Raw genomic sequence first — 24242 nt, 5'->3', positions numbered from 1 at the left:
TCAAAGCAAAGAAAATAAAGGGGTAAGTCCTACCTCGTCTCGCAACTACGGGGACCTTCTTATTGATATTGCTCCATTATACATGTGATTTCCTTTCCTTGCAATCTTTTTTCTATATATGATCCGAAATGTTGGTTTTCTTTCCAGGAAAACAGCGTTCGCACACTACAGCTGAAGCCGACCCATGCCCGCGGCAACATCGGTGTAGACCTCCTCCTCGTCACCTTTTACGCTTCTAACTGCGGCAACGCATATTATATTTGAAGATCATAAAACCCACCTCAGGCGCTACACTGCATCCATCCTGACATTACAATTTTATGACTTTGACTTATTGTGGTCACCTGGCTAATATTTAAATCACCGTTATGGTTGGTCTTTCCATTTACATTGAAACTAGTACCCTACACGCCCAATCACCCCATGTAGCAAGTCATAGCCTAAAGGACACGAAGGGAGAGGACACGAGGAAAAAGGATGCCTCAGTATCCGTTTAATGTCTTGATGGACTTGTGTCTTTAGTCTTCCTTAAGGTAGATTTTTGACATGTTTTACAGAACACCAAGTCCAAATGCAACATATTAGCTACATAATTGTATCGGAACATATCTCACCATCAAATAATTGCGTTCGGAACAGTAGAATAAGTGACAGTAACGACACAATTCTACAACAAAAGGCTTGATTATCACACATTGCAGCTATCTGTTATACAAACTGTCACGTTTTGGAAACATTTAAGGCTGTAAGGTAGTCTATATTTTGTGACCTGCCAATGTGTTTTAAATGACTAGCATGTGTGATCTATCATGTTAGCCCTATGGATTATGCCACTTTTCCTTTATGCAATATTCCTCACAGCAAAGTGAGTGGTTGGATAAATAGACATAGGCCTACGCCCTCGGACACAACCCTGTTAAATATCTTCAGCTTTGTACTATTCTGGAACCTGGTTTTGTCATGTGTGTCAGATACATTTACACCATATCTTATCTCCAGGCGGCGCTCTCGAGTCAAATACGATAGAATTCCACAAGAATAGCTCCATTGCCTGTTTTGTATTGGGACCGTCCACTTCTCGCCGCGAGCCCATTTTCACCAGCCTTCTCCAACTAGTTGTACAATAGGCCTACTGCACGTCCCCTGAAAAGTTAACAAATTCGTGGAATTATCAAAACAGCAAATGGGTTATAAAATTGATAAATCATGTAAAGTATTTTGAAAATATTTCTCCATATATTAATAATATAGGTTAAATAACCATTGGCTTCAAACAACAGTAGCCTATATATTGAAATTAACTACCTGGATAGTCGATTAACCAAGTTATCCTTATTTACATTTCGATCAAAACGAAATAGCTGAATCCTATATGAATACAACGTTGCAGAGTTAGTTCCTCCGTGGGTAATTTTGTGTATACTAGGCCAATGTAAACTATGTCTATATATTCCATACAAGCTATAGAGAACACACTTGTGTCCGTTTAATAGTAGGGTGTGAGCTTCTTTAGCTAAATTATGGCAAAGTAAGCCTGTAAAACACAAATTTCAAATTTTTAGAAAACAATTCGGAAATAGGTCTCTTGCAACATACGAACTATTAGCTGCTTGTGGCTAAATTATTGTAGTTTCGTCTTAGGTTGTTTCATGCTTGTTTGCAGACAACCGGACCATTATCAATGACAAAATAGCCAGAGAGAGAGAGCCCGCATACAACTCGGGCCCTTGTTTTCTTTTACAAACATCAGTCTCGAATACATTCTTGGAAATGTCGTTTACAGCCAGTACAGCTAGTATCACCTACTAGTTGATTTTTAATTAGAGGACAATAATTATTTACCTTGAAAACTGTTATTTAGGCTAAAAAATATCATTTTGAATTATGGGTTATGTTTGACTATTAAAAGGCAAATTAGGCGTTCATTGTGCTTTACCTTGATCAATTATCCTTCTTGTTCACAACTTATGCAAGATGCATTAGCTTGCAAATCATGTGCTGGATCATTATGAGGCATGTTATAATAGCCCATTTTTTATCAAGTTTGCGACCATTAGAATGAATATACTATTATTTGCTAAATGTGTTACCACATGATGATGTAGCCAACACCCTACGCAATTTGAAGCCACTCTAAAGACAGCTGCCGCATAGGCATAGTTCAATGATGTGTGCAGACATTATTTCAATCTGACGCAAACACAATTTACTGATATTTCTATATACTACTAAAGCACTTTTAGGCTTCCATTATTTTGGAATAGACCTACAATAATCACTTGAAAACAAATACAAGAAAATGGCTGGGATTGCACAATAGACAATATAAGGAATGCAAAAGTACCATAACAGCTTGTACTTTCTCCACAACAATTTTAGACTAAAACTGACAAAGACATTCATCAAGGACATAATCTCATAATAATAAGAATGGAACGTTACTGGAAATATTAAGCCTATCCAAACAAACCATAAGATCTATATAATGATAAAGGATATAATGATAAACTCATAATTAATTTGCATTTGATGAATATCGTACTTGTGCATGCATGTGTGAATGTGTGTTGTTACCTTTAACCTCCCTGTTGGAATTATGTCAGTTTTAGGAAGATATTACTTTACTGTTTCTGCAAGAAAAGGAGTCCTTATCGGTATACATCCAAGTTATAACGACTCAGGATTTTGTGTGCATGTTTAAAAATCTAACTGACATCCACGTCCGTTCTCCTTCACATGCTATCTCTGACGCTCCGTCGAGCAATCCAGTCGAAGATACTGTTTAGAACGACATGTATTCGACATTGTCCTGTCTCAGTCCTCTTTTTATCTTCAGGACGTGGAACTAACGGATTGTCCACTCTATCGACATGATGGAAAAACAGACAAACGGACATCGGCATCTGCGAAATGGGATAGGCTACATACGTGTATATAAAAATACTTGAATAAAAGAGCTGAGTTAGCTGGTGATTTTGTCGCTTTTGTCTGAGTCTGCTTCCATTTTGAAAGGGTGAAGACGCAATTCCATCATTCTTATGCATCAAACATTCTACTCTGTCTCAAATTTCGGAGTAAACTAAAATCTTTGTGCACACGAATAATCCTCCTTACAATTGGTTGACATGAAAGGTACAAGCAATGTATTTTAGCATTCATTTAATTGAGATATACACTTTACTGAGTCCTTTACGAAGATTATTATCTTATGATATTTGAGATGGGGGAGTGGAGCACCACAAAACACCAACTCAAGAACCATACCACGTGACTTTCAGACCAATCGGAGATTGAATGTGGCCTTGGCGCACCACACTAAGTGACGACATTGAGGTCAAGTTTTGGTAATATCACGGTGAGGGTCGCCATCTAGCAGGAATCCCATCGCAACAACAGCCGTTTTGTGAAAACCAGCTGTGAATACACCAAAAATGCTAAAAGGGCCGCAGACAATGGTTTGCCTATTGATTGTCGTATTTTCTTTGATAGTCACTATATTTTTTGTTGTGACTATCTAACAGAACACGTCAATCGTTTTCCATGGACTAAAAGTAGGCCTATACTTTGTCTGACTGCCTAAACCGTTTGTCCAGTCAAATGTTTACAATGCAAACCTACTTAGCCTATAGGCTAAAGTTAACATGATAACATGATAATAGACGGCTATTACAAAATGTAATAATCTTGTCCTAGATATTGTACAATTAAAATGAGGACGCATATCATAGGCTACTGAAGCCATTAGACTCAGAAAGGTATTAAGAGATATAGATTTTTTAAATATTTAATATTTAGGATTTAATTATTTTTTAATTGACTTCCTTGACCAGCAGCCATATTTTCCATTTGAATCCTAACTATTACCCTATACACAGCCTATAATGAAATAATGAAATTGTATATTTCAATGTCTTGCTAGAGTAGAACGCACTGCCAATTCGTACTGATAATAGACATATGTAGTTTCACAAAAACCTATTGTTATTTCATTAAAACTGGGTGTAATGTGCCTCATATTTAAATGACAAAATATGCCTTGTACGATTTAAATGACAAAATAACAGACGATAGTCTACATGTTTTGGTAATATCATCACCATTTGGGACATGTCATTGACTAGCCCTCATATATAAATATAAACAATAATATTAATATAAACATTAAGCTTTTTAGACGTGGGCCGATTGAGAGGAATATAGCCTACTGTCATTGTATAGCCTCATTTTGTTTTCGTTCCACGCTCTATAGGCTACTTCTATCCTCACTCTATTTGCGGACATACCCCAAATGTCCGCTTATAGGCTACCTAGCCTATATTTTAAACGACGTCCCTTATAGGCTACATGCTTGAGTACTGATTGATAGGAAATGACTATACTGTAACCGTATGATGTATTTTCAGTTAGGCTAATAGCCTCTTATCAATCAACGAAGTCAGATACATTTTATTGGACACATTGCAGTGTTAAACCTAATAATAATACTGCCCGGTGGGATATAAGATATTCAAAGGTATTCAACTTACTGTCTTAAAAACATTAAACACATTATCTACATCAGAGACTGGACTGTGGTTTAAACACTTGTCGTGCAATGTCCATAACACTGGCACTCACAGAAACACATAGGCCTATACGTGCTAGAAGACCATACAGGGCCTATATATGTTTCACTGTACCAAATCAACTTAATTTATGGCAAAACATGTTAGACTTACAGACTGACATTATAGGCCTCTAAAACGTGCTCTCCACATGTTCAATATGTAACAATATGCCTAGCCCACTTGCAAGACTATAGGCTACTTGAAATTTAGATCCTTCCGTATTAGTTTCGATCGAATACGTAATTTGGAATCCACATCAATGGATTATTATTCAGTTTAGACTACTGTCTGATGCGGAAGCGTCTTGAGTCCAACCTTTTCGTAACTCCAGACTATTAGAAAGCGCAGAATGATTTTGTGAGCCCCAATATAATCATAAATGTATATTGTAGGCTATCATCTACGAATCCTACCTGATCACATCAGTTTCCTTTGTATGTCTCGATTACCTACGCCAATATTGTCCAGTACACACATTTGAATGACGTTGGACACCACCAGACAAAGCACCATCTCCTGCACCAGATACCTTTGGTCCAGACCCAACGCCAAATGCGGAAAATGAGGGAGCAAGAGGTGCACGATATCTGATGCCGAGAGAGGGGCCCAGAGTTGTGGAACAGCCTGCAGTCCAGGTCCAAGGTCTCCCGGCGGGGAGTGGTAGTGTGAGAGTCTTGATCTCAACACTGATCCAAGCCCAACATTAACTTCTCTTCTCAAGATTTCATCACTAATATAGAAGTTAAATGAAAGGAATAATATTAACCTACTATGTCAATAGCCGAGTTCTTATTTAAATGTCTGGAAAAGGAGTGTAGCGAAATCTATTGACATTTAAGGTGTGTTTCTAAAGTTTCACACCCAATTTTGTTATTTTTGTTATTTGAACGCATTCAAGGATCACCTATGATTCAGCGTAGGCCTACATGTGTAACATGGTATAATAGAAGGCTGAAAGACGTCTTGTTGCAATCCATGCAGTTTTGTCTGAAAATTGATACAATTGTAATGTGAAAAACAAAATAAGATAGAGATAGATTAAACTGTTTGATGGAATGTTTGATGCAGACTCAGACTGATTAAACTTTATTGCGTAAGGTTAAAGGTGATGGCCTTGACTTCAGAGAAGTTCAAAGACAAAACCTTTTTTTCCAGTCTTGCAAATTAAATATTTAACTTTTGCATCATCGCATGGTGTCCAGACTGTGTGCCCATTTAGCCAAATCAACACATCAACCAAAGACTGGAACGTAGACCTATTTTGGTTTATAAAATGGGGAACTGTATGCTATGTGAATTTTAGATGGAAGTGTATTCACATGAGAATTGTGTATCTACGTAATGTGTTTAAATTGCGGTAGCCTGTCCGGTTTTGCGTCCATAGACATCTTTAGCAATCTTAAACATTTAGAGCGGAAGGAGTCTCACTTAACTGGGCAGACGGAGCAATAAAGGGGTGTTTAGTGCCTCAGTCTTGATGGCAGTGTCTAGACTGGACTACTTGTGGATATGTTCAGCTTTTAGCCTATCTCAATATCTCATGACAAATTCCTTTTGTATAGGCAGCGTTAAAAATAGATCTGCGCATTCTCGTTCTATAGCCACTCATTTTCATTTAGACTACATTTAGCCGTTCATACTCGGACGAAAACCAATGTAAAATGTTTTCACTTAAAAAATGTGCACACATTTCATGACAAATTGTGCCCCAGCCTACTTGTAACAATCTTGCAAGAATTATAATATCAAATGTTACGATTGACAGTAGGCTATAAGCCTGCGCCTATCTTTATTTTATTGATTTGTGGACACAGATGATCTCACCGAGCTCAGTCCCGTATGCTTCACTCATGGTCTATGTGAACTCTTAAAGGGCATGTAAGATATTACATTATTATTATGTGGTGTATTATTGATAAAAGGCTGTGCCGGCAACGACCTCCTTTGGCATAACTGTTTGGAGATGTAACCCCACAAATAAGAGTTTGTTGGTATGAATGTAAAACAAGCTGCTCCGTGCATGATGATGAAATTATGGGCTTGAATATAGAACGAAAACTCTCCAAACTCTCTCTTTATTTTAGAATCCATATTCGTTTATTTTCATGTTACATTCTTTTTACTCGATGCATAGGCTATATTTGACGTAATCTCATAACGTGAACGGCAAGCAATGAATTTAAAATCCCATCATAATAAACCATGAGGTTCTAAGATTTTAACTTAATTTTAGGAGTTTGCTAAAATAGACAAGGGATGAAATGGACAAGGAAATTAAATGCATCGCTTTTATACAATCAATACAGACTATTCAATCTTAAAATGTCTTCTGGGTAGGATAATACATCTGTGTAGCCTATAGGCTATATGATGAGTCTATAGTCTATAGACTCGTCATACTATAGGCTAGTTGTCCTCAAGTCGGTTCATTTGGTAGACAAACCTATCTGCAAAGTCAGTTGGCCTAGGCCTATAATAGTGAAATGGCTAGAGAGAGAATTTCAATTGAATTGCACGTTATTGTAAATTATGAAGAAATGAACGAGTAGGCTAAAGAACAACGTCAGCGAACACTCTTGCCAAAATATGGCAACTGGTGTTGCCATATTTGTAGGCTACAAATCTTTGAAGGAATACATTGCCTGTAGCCTACAGACAAGAAATAAACTATGTTACCTCAAATGTCTCAGCATATTCTCTGGTGTCTTGTATTTTGTTGGCTTAATTGTTCAAAGAAATTATTACCAAAATAACCTTATTCATGTTTGATTATCATCCCAGCGTCCAGCGTTTCTGCCTAAAACCCTCTTTCAGAAGTCGATCTTCTTTTGCTTTGTCCTCCAAAGCAATCAATGTATTGTGTGTGGCAGTTGAGATGATTATTAAGTCCATAACTCACAGTAAAGGATTGCCAGAAAAGTATTGCAGGCGATCTCGGCTTAGCTTCTTTTCTTTCATTCGGCGATTCTGGAACCATATCTTGACCTGACGATCAGTTAGGTTTAGCATTCTGGAGAGCTGAAGCCGTTTCTCTTTGTTGATATACACATTAAAGAAGAACTCTCTTTCCAATTCTCGAATCTGGAACTTCGTGTATGGACATCTCTTCTTTCTTGTACGTGGAGTACCTTAGGGTGATAGCGGAAAAACAAGAGAATTACGATTGAATTGAGACTGAGTTATGGTCAAATTGTATTTCACAAGCAAACCCTAAAGGAACGTAATAGGCTACTGGGCCAACGTGATCAACGTGTAAGAATTCAAAATTCATCAAATGATTGGGGAAGGTGTTGTCTACAACATGTTTTTAACACGCAGTACCACCTGCACATTACGTTTTTTGTCTACACACCTGGTCGTCGTAATATAAATAGCATCTTACTGCACATTTTTTTTCACTTTCATGTAGTTATCTCTAGGAGATATTGACTGATACAGCCCCATCTAGAAATACATTTAATTACGAGAAATACAAGAATTACGATTATATAATGTAATTTAATGTTACAGGATTCATCTAATGATATGACTGCAGCAAACTAACCCGTGAAAGATTTGATATTGATTAGGTGACACAAATATGAATCAACAAACACCTTTAAAAGCGCCTGGGCCTGCTTAGCGCAGGGAGATAATAGTTTCTGTAGGCTATCAGTGTTCAGTAAGCTGCGTTGAATTACTGCAGGCTATAGTATACATTTCACCTAGGCTATCTAAAGAAGAATAGCCTCATTTTTTATAATTGTTGCTTAGAAGTAGCCAAAAGCCTAACTTTTTATTTCATATTCATCACATTTCTAATACAATCTTTGAATTGCAAACCTCCAAAACAGTGCACCTTGACATGTGCAATTTGAGCAGGATACCGTTAGGTAACTTTAAAATATTGTAAACTTTTTATAACAATGATCTGATCGTCCAAATCAGCGTTCACCCAATGTTCACCCATGCAGGATGCGGAGACTACTTAAATCACATACGGCCAAAAGCAGTGTTCTGCCCAATTGCTTTTTACATTTGACAGGCTGACGAAACATCCCTTAAAACAGAGCAAGTTCATGATCAAAGTTAGCATTTGTCACAATAGCGCGCTCTTAAACTTTCACAGACTGGAATAGCTGCGCCTGAGTGTAACATATCGTTTTTTCAAAGTCTTTTCCCATCGTAAAAATTCTTCTTGTTGGAAGAAAGAGCTTTGTAGGTTATAATAAAATCCTTTGAATGCTTATAAAACTCCACATAAAATCTGACCGACAAAACACCGGGCTAGTCCCTTAACCTTTTCCCCATTTACAGCTTCGATACCTACTCGAGTGGTTGGTTTTGCTGGCGTTGTCCTCTTTCGTACCCGATGAGGAAGCACAAGAACCAGAATTTGTGTTTTCTTCCTCATCCTCTGGGTCTTTCTCCTGATCTGCGGCGCTGGGGAGGGCGGCAGGCGCCTGGGACGCCGAATCGAGCTTACTGGTGTCGCCCTTCGGGGCACAGTTCTCTGGTGAGCTATTTTCCGCTCCGCAGTGTGTGCTTTCGAAAAAGCGGTCAAAGCCTTGTGGAAGAACATTGTTTTTTCCGACACCCGAGTAGAAGCCAGTGGAAGGGTGGTTGGAGCCAGGGTGATGGTGATGGCTGTACACACTCTCGTTTTTCATCAGCATTTCTGTCATGGTGGACGAAGGCGGAAGGCAGTCTCTGTGTACCAATTCCTCCCCTGAGTAGCAGGACGCATAGTTCCCTCTGTGGTGCCACTTACTTGAAGGGTCCAAACCGTAGGAAACGTCCCGTACCGGTTGCACTTGTGAGAGGTTTGTTGAGTAAGGATAGGTTATTTGCCGAGACTGGGCCTGTGGCAAAAACGAGGAGACAGCAGAAAATTCGGGGACGTAGTAAGTGCAGCTTGGGAGGTATAGGTTAGACGCGCAGCTCGCTCTGTCCCCGAACTCGGAAGTCCTGTCTTTTCGCGTCTGTGAGCAGAAGTTGCCCATATTTACAGAGTTAAACATCGTAGTTCCCCTTCTCTTGCACCAAGATAGATGTTTAGGATTCGAACTGCAGAAGGAGAAAATTTAGAAAGGCGAGATGACGCGCTATCCGTCTAAGTCGCCCCAAGACACGTGATCGAAAGTAGATATTGTCATATATCAATTTGGAACACTTACATGCGTAGGAGTGGTTCACTTAGGTAAGATATAGGAGGTTCAAACGATTGGTTTTCAAAACCAGCATCAGTATGGGCACCCATATCAGATATCTTACCCTTTATAGCTAAATCTAAATATCTATAGGTCATAACACGCTGAATTATAGCTACTATGAATTTAAAAAGGTGAGGATGCTTACAAGTCATATTCTTGTTTTCTAGGTCTACTTTATTTTTTCTAAAAACTAAACTAAAGTGCAGTAAAACACTTCCCCTGTTAATAACATTGGCATTTCACCTGGATTTTCAATTTAGAAAATTATTAAACGAATTTATAGTTATATAGGCTATCATAATTCTAGTTTGAGTGACATATGAAAACGGTTTCATTTATTGATTTCAGGCTAATCCTGAAATTTGAGGCCAATCCTCATGCACATAGGCGTTGGGATATTTTGTGTGTATGCCAGTCATTATCATTATTTCGTCTCGTCCAGAAGAATGAATAGAATAAAGAATAAGAACCTAATGTAATAAGTAGCCTAATTGGTCTACTGCCAGTAGCCTCACAATAGTGCAGTGTCTGACGACGTGAAACTCTAAGTCAACACAACAATATACCAAAGCATTGGCAAAATCATTGCTTAACTTCATAATCGCTGTGTGTGAGGGTGTGAGGGTATTGGAGTAGGGGGATGTACGGGGGCAAAGTTGAAGACAAAATACAGGAAAGAAAGATACGTATAAGCGCGCATTTGCGGGTGTAGTTAGTCATCTTTATGTCCAGTGTACGCATTTGTTTGACTTTACTTTTCAACCTACTGACTAGACTGGGCGAAATGAATTAGGCTAAAAAGAACTAACATTGTACTCGTTGTCTATGAGTAGGCTAAATGGTAGATTAGAGTAGATTTTTACTCTTTTTAATAAATGGGGTTTGTCATGCCATTTGTCATTGTTCCCTGTGCATGGCCATACCTCCAGGAGCGTTTATAAGCATAAAACGCTTTTATTCCTCTTGTTCTATTGTAAAATCGCATCCGTGGTACGATGTGTTTATTCTGTATGCTCTAGCCTTGATGCCAACGCGTTTTGTTATCTTTAGCTAAAACCCAGAAAATATCACATTTTATGGATACTTTTTAATCGGACAATTTTGATTGGTCTTTGGTTGAGTACACTAAATACTAAATACCCAATCATTTGTGCATAAACGTGAAGTAGGCCTAGATGTTAAACATGTAGATGTAAAAATTGTATGGATTTCAGCGTAGATTACAATAGTCTAAAATGAACTTGAACACAACTTTCGTTTGTGGTAGGCCTATTTATGTTTGTCAGTTAGCCTAGTTCAACAGCCCAATTTCCCACAGATAAAAAGGTCGTGGCGCAAGATAACCCAAACCCTACCATCAAGTACAAAGAAACCAGACAGCTTCCCAGACACAGCACTTGAATTTGACCACCAAATTTCTGTAAGCAACCACCATAAAACACAGAATAGCTGCAGTAAACCAACTTTTCTTCTCATCTTGAACTGAAAGAAACCTTTGTAGGATAGACAATCATTTAGTCTTCTCTTAATCAGTGATAAACAGCGATGCCATTACTTCATGCAATGCTATTAGACTATATACAGGCTTGCTATTACACGCTTAACACGGGGAGACAGATGGCTGAGCGGTGAGGGAGTCGGGCTAGTAATCTGAAGGTTGCCAGTTCGATTCCCAGCCGTGCGAAATGACGTTGGGTCCTTGGGCAAGGCACTTCACCCTACTTGCTTCGGGGGGAATGTCCCTGTACTTACTATAAGTCGCTCTGGATAAGAGCGTCTGCTAAATGACTAAATGTAAATGTAAATGTATTAGACCACTTCATATAGGCTGTTAGTTAGAAGCCTATACCATCAGTACTAAGATGTGGCTTTCTTCATTGTACAGTCAGTTCATACAACCAAGAAAGCTGTTGAACTTCAATAAGGCGTGTTGCAGATATGGCTAATTTATAGGCTAATGCTTGTTACTATGTTGCTACAGTACACCTTGTCACGAAAATATTAGATTGAATGGCGACAAACATAAACTGCACCCGGAGAGCAGTAGAACTAATAAACAAATAGCCTGCCATAAAAATAGTATCCTCTTCCTGGGACTGTCGGCCGCGTATGACCATTAAGTGGCTCTCAATTCCATGCAGCAAATAGAGCCCTCTAAGATAGGCCTACCAACCTGGTATCTGCAACAACAACAACAAATCTACAATTGTGTCAGTGAAACTATAAGAATGTAGGCCTAAGCAAAGACAGAGCTTACGCATGCTCTCGCTGCAAATAAATGCTGTGAATTATATTTTTCAACAAACTCTTTGTAGTTTTCGGAACAACGTATTTTATTGTTTATTTGTGACCTGAACATTAGTTAAGGATTTCAAATAAACTTTCTCGATACACAGTGTGCCTGAAAACAATTTTACGTCATGAGACTTGAAGGAGAGCTCGGTGTTGTAAATATTTGCCATTCTCTGCTTGAAAACAACACTGTCGGAGAGCAGGCTTTACGACATGTGTCTGTTGAATCGAAGGAGCGCCTCCCTTCTTAAAGTTACAAGAAACGCAGACCTTAATCCATTCATAGTCTACAATCTATTCTTAAAATCAGACCTCAACTGTTGTTAACCCTGTCCCGTTGAATGGCTCTCCATAAAGCCGAACTAAAACAAACTCTATATGTCTAAGCGTAGGCTATGTAGCAATATTATTGTCCCCCCATGGCCTAGATCATTTTAATTGGATGTTCGCCAAGCAATTAAATTCGGTTGTATGAGCTGTGAACAGTTTCAAGAGTCAACAAAAATCCATGGTTTCATCGAGTTTGCTGGTAAAGGCACCAAGCCACAGCGACAGGATGTAGATGTGGAGCAGTGAGGCACAAATGAATGAAATTAATTGCCAGTAAGGGGCTACATTTGATAAAGCAACATAGGCCTGCGGCAGAGGGTTGGTATGTATAACAATGGTGTACATCAATGCGCATGCTGATCAGCAGTTTGTTAACTGTCAAAAACGGAAAAGCTCAATAAACGTAACGGTGTGCACTTTTTGTGAGGCTAGAACATTATAGGCTACTACACAACGAAATGAAGACCCGCACACACCTAAAGCAATTTCTTGACATTCAGTTGAGGACTTTCAAAGCCAATTGTACGTCATTGATACTTGATAAGTACATAGGCTATATTAGGCTACGGGATATGTAGCCTAAGTAGGCTATACACTTGACATTTTAAAGATATTCCAGAATGCGCAATCCGATTTTGAAATTCGTCTTATTATAGGTTTCATATATTAAAACGTGGAGCCTACTTTCGGAAGTTTTGGGTTGGACCTTTTGAACAGTACACAATAGGCCTATGGTAGGCTTATCCCTACGTAAAATAACCTAGGCCTACTGGGTTTAGTTTATGCAGCAGGGCTATGGATTTTTCTTGATCTTTTAACCAGATTTCTTGTTGTGTTCGAGCAAATCCTGGATAAAACCAAGCATATTGGGCTAAAAATCTCTTGAATAGGCCACTGTCTTGTTGTCTGAAAGCACAATGTCTTTAAAGATCCGAGAACGTTTACGTTCACCTGACGAACACATATCAACCGATTGTTCCTAGGCTATGGTTTCACACTCCACATTTGAGGTTATTTTTTAGGCCGTTCATTGTGCAGCATTATGTAGGCCTATGTGTAAAATTTGCATAGCTACTATGCACAAAACATATTACACACTAAAACTAGTTTACAGATCCAGAGTTGGACATAAGAAACAAAATAGGCTACATATTTTAGATTCATTAGGCTCAGAGAAATACGGACAGGACTGCTTCTGCTCATACACTGCATCAAATTAGCAATTTCATTGTCACTGCGGTATTCGTCAACAATAATATGCAAAGTCAACTTAAATTCTTAGATTTTGACAGATATTGTAATACTTTAAAATAGGGATAACGAAGTCAACCGGAAAATCCAAAATGAGGAATTATAGGCCTACATAGCCTATATCATATGCTATGGTCAAAAAGTTATTGTTGATAATGTGGTATCATACTAAATCTTAAAAATATAGACCCATCTCTGTATAGGCTATAAAACGTGAAGCAATTTCAACTTAGTGGACTTCATCTTAACGCGTCATAACACGTGCTTATTTAGACTGAAATCCATCATTTAATTTGACGTCGTTTAAGCTATGTGGTGCTCTATGATTGTAGTTCGAATTGGTATAGGCTCAATATCTGTCCTATTGCAATCAAATAAAAGGGTTTCTGTGTATAACTCATTTTAACCAATGAAATCATCAAAGATTTTAGACAGAACCCCAAGGTTCAATATATTTCTACAACAGATTTTTTTTAGAAACGTGACAAAATCTGTCTAGATCTAAGAATCGAACGTTTCATCAGATGGTTCTTCTATTGTTACTAAGAGGTCTACCGCGCCCTTTTCGTTTTTGAATTATCTTTTTTGCGTGACAAAGGATACAATAGACTGAACACCATCTGACGATGTATTAATTATGATATAGGCTAAGTCTACTGCTTGAATACAGGCTCTGAACATTGAGTTATAAGTAGCCCTTCCATAAAGTAGAATGTGCACTCCTTAACAATGCTGAGTTGGATATTGCCTTGTTGAATATTGTAAAACCGAGGCAAGACATCATATCAAGTCTAAATTGTATATATTTTACAAATATGCAAATGTTAAATACACAAAAGCCTCCGGAAATTGCCATTGCGGTTTTTGAGATAGCTAAACTGAATGACAGAATCGGTAGGTAAGCTATAGGCTCGTTTATCTACCACGTCATGACTATAAAGCACCATAATAAAATGCTCAAATGTGGGAGACTTTGTTGTTGATTTGGAATTTTGTCATGGGCACAATGCGCATCTTATCAAACAACTATTTTCCAGGATACAGACAGTGAAACAGCTTTGCAGACATAGCACTTGCTCTTTATGGTATACTAGAAGGCTCTAGGCTACACTATTTAACAAAAAAACACATACTGAAGATATCTGTTGAACTTTGGCTTACCCGCATTTTACTATTTAAGACCAGACAAAAAAGCTTACACGGTTAAACTTTTTTTCTCAAGTATTTGAAATGTAAAGTAGATTTATGAGAGAGGAAATAGAATCTGTGTTTTCTTACCGAATATCCGTCTTTGTTTCCTACAGGATTCGGTAGCTTTTAAGCATTGGGCCCCTAATTGAGTCTCTCTCTTTATGACGTTTAATTTCCTCTCCAACTCTTGTCACTGCTGCCTTCAGATCTAGCTGAGACTGCCGCTTTTGAAGTTGGCATCCCGATCACTTTAGATATATTGCATCTTATATTCCTATTAAGAAACAATTTATTTTCTCAAATACACAATCTAGAACCTTTTCCTCTCCTGCCCCTTTCAATTCAGCTAAGTTGTCTTTCTTTACTCTCAACAACAACATTAAAGTAAAAAACAACCACTATACGTCTTATATTAGTTTTTTTCTTTCCTCTTGTAACAGTTTCTACCGGTTCCCTGCTCAAAACATTGGCAATTGACACTGGAGTTCCATATAAGGAGCGTACTAACTTGACCTTCAATTTGTATAGGGGTTCCCGCCCACATAGACGACGGGGACCATGCGCCACACAGTCCGCGGGGGCAGATGGAAGCCCTTCACATCAAAATAAGGGATACCCATAGGCTGGGTTTACTCAAGTGCTTGCAATAGAAAACACGTAACCACTGGAGTATCAGGACATTTGCCAGAATTGTATTTTGCTGCACGCGTAAACGAAGCCTACCATTTAAAAGCCTACCCATGGAAAATATATGTGTCAGATATGTGCAGAAGATGGTCATACAAACGAGTAGAGCAAAGTAGTTCAAATTTCTATGTTTAATATTCATACTGAGTAACTACATTAGGTTCACATTAAAAAGCATAACAGTCTTGCACACACACACACACACACACACACACACACACACACACACACACACACACACACACACACACACACACACACACACACACACACACAATTATAAGATATATACCAATATATCTACCTTCTGAATGTGGCCAATATGTTTAGGAGTGGACGTACACAATATAACTCCCAACAAAACACAATATTTCCATATTGGCTATGTAGCCTATTATTTAGACTGCAGTAATATAAGGTCGCTCACATGTGTGCATCGCATACATCAGTGCATATGTCTGTTTAGATGTAGTCCTATAAATTACGAGGAAGCAGAGAAACATCTGCAATAGTCCGTTAAAACCGCAAAATAATTTCATGCATGCACCAATGCTTATAACGCCATCCAGCATCTCTTGGAAAGACATTCTTAACAAACTCAATGTGTAGAATGGACATTACCTGTGAAATATGCTTATTGAAATGCAATAAAATAATTGGCAGGGTTGGCAGAATTTGTACGTGCAACATTTCCACCGCATGAATGAAATTTTATGGGCTTAATTTTCGTAAGAAATATAATACAACCTAATTAATGGTCCTAAATATTACGTAGCAGGCTATTTGTAAATATTTATTTTAAATGTCATTATACAAATTGCCTGTTTGATGTAAATAATCTTGGAAATCTCAATTTGGTTCATATTCCAAATGGTGGCCCACTTTGTAAAGCGATTGCGCCATTGTTTCTTGTAAAGACTCCCTGGGTGCTGTCTTACATGGCCTTACTAAAAGGCACAATTCTAATTATTTACCATTACAAACAGGCAATTTTTAATGATTCGTGAGGTTTGTTATTAAGTCTCTTGTCTTACCTTAACATAACCCAGCAGCCTTAAACTGATCAGTGTGGCCTAATAGGTCTAGTCATTGTTTTTCATTTTCATGATAGTCTCCATAAGCAAAAAACATCACTTATAATTTTCCTTAAATGATTCAATTGACAGGTTGTTGAGTTTGGCTAATGCTACACATTAGCCTTTTCAATCCCATCAGCGAACAAAGCCTATAGTGGCTTGGGCACCTTTTGACATAGGCTATATGCGATTATCAAAAGCTTTAACCTAGGTTGCAATAAATTGAAAACATGGCTTCAGGAAGCAGTTTACAGTTTCTCAACAGCCTTGTGTTTAATATTTAAAGTTATGAGTTACGTTTTCTTTGGGGATGTCTGAATATTTATACATCAGACTTCGTTGCAATAAGGATTCGTGCGTACATGTGTGTCAGAGAGTTACAAAATGTGCGTGTTTATGAGCTTGTTGCACTATTTCGTCTGTAGCTATAGGATGGCATTGCTCTTAAGAATTATTAATTGCGCACATCCTAAACCAACTAGAGTAGATTAATCCCCCCGGTCCTCGAAATCATACTTCCTACGTTTCAAATAACATTTTATATATAGTTATTTCATGCCCCAATTTTTCTGTTTGCCCTAAATGGTTCTGCTTTACCCCTGTCTTTTACTGATGTCCGGCTTTTTGTATATATTTTTTTATTAAAAGAGCCTTTTTAGACTGCCAACCACAACATCGCAACAAATGGGAATACAATAGGCTACATACTACATACCAGAATGTCTGTTGTAGTTTGATGACGCAATGCAACAGTCTGATCATCCTGGTAGAGAGGACACATGTAGGGCCATTTCCTTTCTCTCGATTGTTTTCCAATACAGAGGGGAAGTCTTGGTCCCACATTCAAGGTCTGCGTCAACACCATGCAACACTGACCTTTGAGCCTCACAGACAAGCCATAAAAGACCCTGGAGGCGTCTCAAAGTCACAACTTTGAATTGGTTAGCCTACCCAGTAAGCTACTTACCTAGCCAAACGGAAGACAACAAATTGTATTGCCAGTAGGCTGCTTCATTCTACCGATTGTGTAAAACTATTCAAATGCATCCAAAAGTATTATGTTTATAGTCTTATTTTCAAAACTCTAAACCGCTTTAAAATTGAAATCGAGAATTTCCCTCTTAATGGCTGTTTCTGTAGCAAATCTGTAGCATCAGTCTAGGCTTATTGCTTGTGCCCCCACAGCATACTGCTAAGGCCTATGGCAAATTTGCATTTGACCTTGACTGAAGCCGTATTTGGTCAGATGGATCAATGGCTGGTCCACCTGTTAATCAGATTTATTCGTAAATTTAGACTAGCTGAGTTGATTGTTAGTCAAATGGTGTTGACCATGGTGGATGACCTTAGACGAAAATAACAACGAACATGCATTGCGGGTGTCCCGATAGTGGTAGTAATTTGTGATGTTGCTGACACTTGAGGAAAAGCAACATTTAAAGAAACAAACATTGTAAGCTATTTTTTGCATGTTGTCTACGCGTTAATTATTGTAGGCTTCAAGAACCAATGTTGGATCGATGATTAATCATTCAACACTAGGCTTCATAGTCTAAGGATATGTGTCTCAGGTAGGCTAGACACGTGCAGATATCAGTTTATTGTCTGTTTTTGGAACAAAAGACGAAAACAGTCTCAGCAATATAGGCCTACACCAATATATCATCAATGCTGAAAGTAGGCTATATTTTTTCACTGTTGTTTAGGAGGACCAAGGATTTGTCACTGCAAACACACGATCTAATCCCTAGTCCTCGCTGAAATAGTGCACGGGGCGAATAAAGGGTTTCATTGCAATTTTTTTATTGTGTCCTCTTAACGCCTTGTAAAGGATACCACGAACAACTTGTGTTATAAAGGAAATATAAACACATTTATTGTTTTTATTTTGCATACCACTACATCATAAAATGTATCTCAAAAGAGCTGAGAATCCAAAATCTTTAGAATGGCCGAGGTAGTCTATTAGGTCTTCATTGGGCTATACAAGATTTGCGTGATTGACGCTACTGAGAACAACCAACATTTTTCAAGAAGAAATTACGCAAAGAAAGAAAATAACAACTACAATGTGCGATATAAAAGTTTGCATATTTTAATCGACATTAATTGACACATTCATATAATTTGTATTGGTAGCCTATAGGCCAGGGTTGATGAACGCAAGTTATAGGTGACACATAACACACACCAAAATATTTATTTTATCATGGTCATTAAATTCATAGTTGTAAACACTGGTGTTTTAACCATAGCACAGACTATACTCTCAAGTGAGTTTGTTTCGTGGACACAATACCAAAAACATAAGAGAGAGAGAAACAGCAGCACAAACTATTTTGATTAGCCTATATCTTCGTAACCAAAATACTGTGGAAAAAGCCTGTTCCAAATCCTGAACAAACACATGTCACGTCGACAAGAATACAAGAACTATCACAGTCACTATTCTTATAACACTAATGATATATTGCAGTACTAGATGTTTACTAAATATATGTTTTTTACATACAGGGTAAATAATCTTAAATAGTCTATAAACGAAAAGTGATTTTTAGATTTGGTGTTGAAAGGCTTGACTTCTAAAATGTAGTAGCCTACGCCACGATTAAAAACACTTTTATAATTGAAATGAAAACGACTTCAGGCGTGGCCAATGCATAATTCTAAACAGAAAAAAAAGTATGGTTCTATATTCAGTATAGAATAAACTGCCATTTTGATTACTTAAGAGAGTGGGTTCGTGTATGGGTGGAAATATATTTGGCTGCATAAACCGTAAATGACTATTGCAATAGAGAGATCTCTGTCGTCGTTACGAAGTTATATTACCTTACACCCTCTGAGAATCTGAGAATCACATTCAACAAATATAGCAGCACAGTCCTTTGCACACTTCCAAACACCTTCAAACAGCTTCTCACTGTCTTCAATAGTGCACACACTGCGTGCACTGCGTTTGCTTGCGCTTGTTTAAGCACATGTTGGTGTGTCTGGGCTATCTTGGATAGTGTTGACCCATGGCTCTAGTGTTCACAGTCGGTGATAACACAGGTGAACTATTGTTCATTATTGTATTGTATTGAAAAGCATAGTGCTTTAATATAACATCAGGGTAACGAATACCAAGATAACACTGTGTTTGCCCTTGATCGTGGATGTTCCTATAATGTGCAGAGTTGATGGAAAACATAGCTTGCTTTCACGTGTAAGCAAATATTTTCAACCGGATATGAATAGAAGATTGTAGGCTACACTGTTCATTGCAACGAAAGTCTTTAGTAATGTATTTACATTAAATCACATCCATACATTCATTTTAGAACCTGAAAAGAGTCTTAACCGATTTGGTAAGCCTTGTTAACACATAGCCTTATTTCATTTGGAGTAATGTTTGTAATGTATAGAACATTTTCTCCAAGCTGCAAATATAGGTTGAACCTCACAGCATGTAGGCTAGTTTAAAGAATTACAGCCAAGTCCATAGATATTTGGCCTGTGGTCTGCAGCGATGGATCATAAAGAATACCAAGCGCGAATTTCAAGTCCGTTATGGAATGAATGTGTTAATTTCAGGCCTACTGTTTGCAGGACAGTAATTAGGCTAAATATATAATGAGCATGGACTATTGCAATATTGGAGATCTGAAATACTGGACGATCATTTACCATAATTTGGTCGGTTGTCTGAGCAGAATTGGCTAAAGTTATTTTGTCACAGTAAAAATATCCTTATCTAAAGGCCGTCAGGAGACTGCATGCTGTGTACAGCCCATCTACAATAACATAATCACTTGCATGTTTCAATGAGATTACATACATCTTTCTTCACATTATTCTTTCCTCTCTTTACATCTCTCTCTCTTAGAAGAAGGACAAAGCTTGTTCTCTAAGCATCAATCTCTTCTTCTTCATCCTGCGGTTTTGAAACCATATCTTCACCTGTTGGTCGCTGAGATTCAGGCGCTCAGATAGCTCCCTCCGTCGCTGCCGGGTGATGAATTCATTCAACATGAACTCTCCTTCTAGCTCTGCCAGCTGGAGTTTGGAATAGGGTTTACGCTTCTTTCTGGTTCGTGTATGCATTGGGTACCACGGAGCACCTGGTGATGAGAATGAGTGGAGCGACCAAGCGAGTGAGAGAGAGAAAGATAGAATAACGTGTGTGTTCAATAGGCCTACATATTACTAAACAGTTTCAAACAGTTCACATTTTCTACCCATGCTGACCTCGAAAATAATAAAAGCACGAATACGCATGCAATACTTTGTGCAATTGAAATGATTGCATTCCAGTGGTGTGAGTGGTTTTCCGAATGATTTAAAATAAATATCAAGTGAATACACAAAGCACTTGTCTTGTAGACTCATTTTGTTAAGGAGACAATAAATCTCACTACTTAGTCACGTTGCGTCTAAACCTGCAATAAAATTTAAAAAAAACATAACGGTTTCATAACAACTATGTAAAGACATTGCATCAACTAACCCAAAAAATGCAAATTAGACTCCATTAAATAAGCGAATGTTATGCAGGTGTATTTCTCTGCTGAGATTTTGCTGGAATTGACCGTCGATTAGCCGAGTTTGATCATTTGGCTGATAATCATTTCAATCCTCAATTATGTAGCTTCTTTGTTCTCCTGGTAAGATCTAGCCATTCTCATTTTCTTTTTACCACAAACAATATCTTGATTTTATGGTTCTGAAAGGGTTTACTAGTGTATAAAATGCTCCGCGTAAACGAAAATATGAACCCCTTCGTAAATGCTTCCCCTAGCGGTGCCCATCCCAACATGCAAGCCTCACGTCAATACAGGCGACCTCATCTGCATTGAAACGAGAAGCAAATAGCAAATCTATAAAAGCACCAAAAGATCATACAACATTTTACACATGGCATTCATATGTATAAATTCACACTCACTTCCGCCCACTGTTGCGTTTGGGACATGATTGCCAGGGGATGTCAGCGCCTGTGCGATGCCGGATGAGGATTTGCTCCCTTCATTGAGCAGCGATGAACTGGAGTCAGATTCGAGAGACTGACAGGATGGCGGATCTTGGTTTAATTGGTCGTTGCTGTAGTCGTACTTAGAAAAGGTACCGTTGTTTGTCATCCCGTTGTGCAGATGATCCACCGTTATGGAGGAACAAGACTCTCCTCTTGTCCTCTCCTCGCGCTTGAGGTTTGAGCTTTCGCAGATTTCTCTGTTACCACCACCGTTGGTGTAAAAACATTTGCCTTCATCTTGCCTCGTAATTTCGCATGTACGGTTGAAAGAGGGGTTAATGGACATAGGACTGCTAAAGTAAGATTGAGGATATCCATTGCACGGCTCTGACGGGGTCCAAGGGAGGGAGCATACATTGTCCCTTCTTGGGTAGGAGAGTGAGGGTAGACCCGCCAGTTGTCCACCGGACGCTCTAAAGTTTGGAAGGTAAAATGTGTCTCCCGTGTGGATGTTTACCAAAGGTCCCACAAACCCGCTATTAAGAAGATTATGCTCGCCCATTTCGGCGGGCCCGACCTAGAGCTTCTAGTTTATAGCAATCTGACATTTAACATAGTTAGACTGTGCAGGCCTCGTGATTGGTCGAACCGGGGCCACATGTCCCAGCCAAACTGCGTTACGGAAGGTGCCACCCACTTCGTCCATGTCTGACCAAACAAAACATTAACTTCTGTTACGGAATTTATAAGCTTTTTAAATATTCTGTAAACATTTAATGAGCTTTTTTTTTTGCTGATTTCATCTTGTGCTTCAAATAGAAATGTTTGGTAATCTAATTTTAAGTTGTCACAATCCATAGGCAAAACATGATTGTCTACATTATTGTTCACTGTCTTTTACATTGTATTTAATAGGCTAGTAACATGCAGCTAACTAGACACGATTTTCTTTTGTTTTTCTCTTCAGGCCAATATACAGGTTACATTGTTGGTGTGCAAGTCTTACTCTTTCTTTTAAAGCAAATTACAGATGAATTGAATGTCATATAAAGCTGTGATGCTGCACTTTACGGGCCTGTTTTAGAGAAAGACTGCCTCACTGCTCATTCTTCACAGCCATCCTGCTCTCGTATTTACAGTAACAGGGTCAGTAGGTTGAAACCGTTGACTCTGTAAAAATTGAGACTGTCTGCAGTTAAGGTTATTTTAAGAGCGTACATTTCAAATAACACCCGTGCTAAGGGAAGAATTTCCACAGATATCAAATTAAACGTTTGTGACCATGCACTGGGACACTTTTATAAACTTTCAATTTGTATGTGTTTTTAAAGGCGAACAACGGAACTGTGCGCCATGGATCTAAATTAATCACAAAAACCTTGATACTCTCATCAATTGATTTGTAGCCTATCTTGATGCCCCTGTTACGTTAGATCTAAGTGAGAGTTAAGGTGTGACTATTACAAAGATTGGCAGATTGGTTTTGGGAATATACGGTAGTTCAGAATGGGCCACATTGGTGGGTTTGTTACTTATTCATTGTTTCCTTAATTTTAATGGATAAACGTTAAAACGTTATGTAGCAGTGATAGGACAACGGAGATGGACAACGCTACATAAGCACAAAGACACATAGCCTAACAAGTTCATGATCACGACTGCGGGCTGTGAGTGACTATGTAGGCTATGTCTGGAATGGCGTTTTGTGCAACCAACATAAATAAAGTAGGCTATATGAATTATTGAGGCTCTGCGGCAATGTAGCCTTAGGATAATCTAATCTAATATTCGCTTAATATAGACCGTATGCATAATATCAGATTATTTTATGACTGATGTCAAAATTAGAGATGGACAGTTTGCTTTTTGATCTGAATTTCAATAGGCTAAATAAGGCTTGAAGGGGACATATGAAATAACGATTTTGATATATATCTCAAATAACATGAGCTATCTTTTCATTAACATATGCAGGCTAGGGGCTGCATGTATACGCACAGATTTGAATGCCAATAATTTGCTATTATTGCACTGTGTCTAACTTAATATTATATTCTTAATCGAGTAGTGAACACGTTTTACTGGATACTATTAAAGACATCTTATTTGGTCTTCAAATACCGTGACATTATAAGTAGGCCTAAAAATAAACGGACTGAATTTGCCTAATTTTGTATGGCAATAGTTTAGTGCGTAAGAAGTCTAGTGCAGCATAAGAAACAGCCGATGAACAGAGGGTAGGCTATTAGCTAAAACAAAACAGAATGTCTAGCCTATATTTGTAGGAATAGTGGCATACTTGATTCCATTTTGGTGGCCTGTTCACATTGCTATAAATAGGTCCTGAAAGATTGCAAGTATGCCTGATAAAGTTACCTTCGACCACGAAATAGAAGATGTGCAACTCTTGCCGCCTATATTGTCAGCTTTTGAAAACATTCAAAAAATGATGGACAAAAGTAGGCCTATGTTAAAACAACAATATTCATTCTTGTAATGTTTGAAATAAATTCCATGATCATACTGTTGCAAAATGTGAATCTTGAATGAAACTAATTTTCGTTGTTCCTGCTCTTTAGGTGAAGAACTCAACAATTGGTGCTGCGGCAGTTCAAGGTCACTGTCTAGTGCATTGCTGTCTGCTTTCTCATTGACACGGCTG

General features: G+C 38.2%; 2 protein-coding genes across 2 annotated transcripts; both read right to left on the bottom strand.

Annotated features, from left to right (window-relative positions):
* Nucleotides 1-6682: 6682 nt before the first annotated feature.
* On the bottom strand, nucleotides 6683-9625 carry LOC134024069 (homeobox protein Hox-C11a-like). Its single transcript, XM_062466477.1, has 2 exons — nucleotides 8917-9625; nucleotides 6683-7735 (listed from the first exon to the last, which is right to left on the bottom strand). The coding sequence occupies exons 1-2, from the start codon at nucleotides 9605-9607 to the stop codon at nucleotides 7503-7505; spliced, it is 924 nt and encodes a 307-aa protein (XP_062322461.1). The 5' UTR covers nucleotides 9608-9625; the 3' UTR covers nucleotides 6683-7502.
* Nucleotides 9626-19152: 9527 nt separating this feature from the next.
* LOC134030939 (homeobox protein Hox-C12a-like) lies at nucleotides 19153-22142 on the bottom strand. The gene is made up of 2 exons (XM_062474402.1): nucleotides 21581-22142; nucleotides 19153-20753 (listed from the first exon to the last, which is right to left on the bottom strand). The coding sequence occupies exons 1-2, from the start codon at nucleotides 22140-22142 to the stop codon at nucleotides 20491-20493; spliced, it is 825 nt and encodes a 274-aa protein (XP_062330386.1). The 3' UTR covers nucleotides 19153-20490.
* Between the last annotated feature and the right edge of the window lie 2100 nt (nucleotides 22143-24242).

This window comes from Osmerus eperlanus, chromosome 1 (assembly GCF_963692335.1).
Source record: "Osmerus eperlanus chromosome 1, fOsmEpe2.1, whole genome shotgun sequence".
In the NCBI taxonomy this organism is placed as follows: domain Eukaryota; kingdom Metazoa; phylum Chordata; class Actinopteri; order Osmeriformes; family Osmeridae; genus Osmerus; species Osmerus eperlanus.
This window is presented reverse-complemented; position numbering and strand designations above follow the sequence as displayed.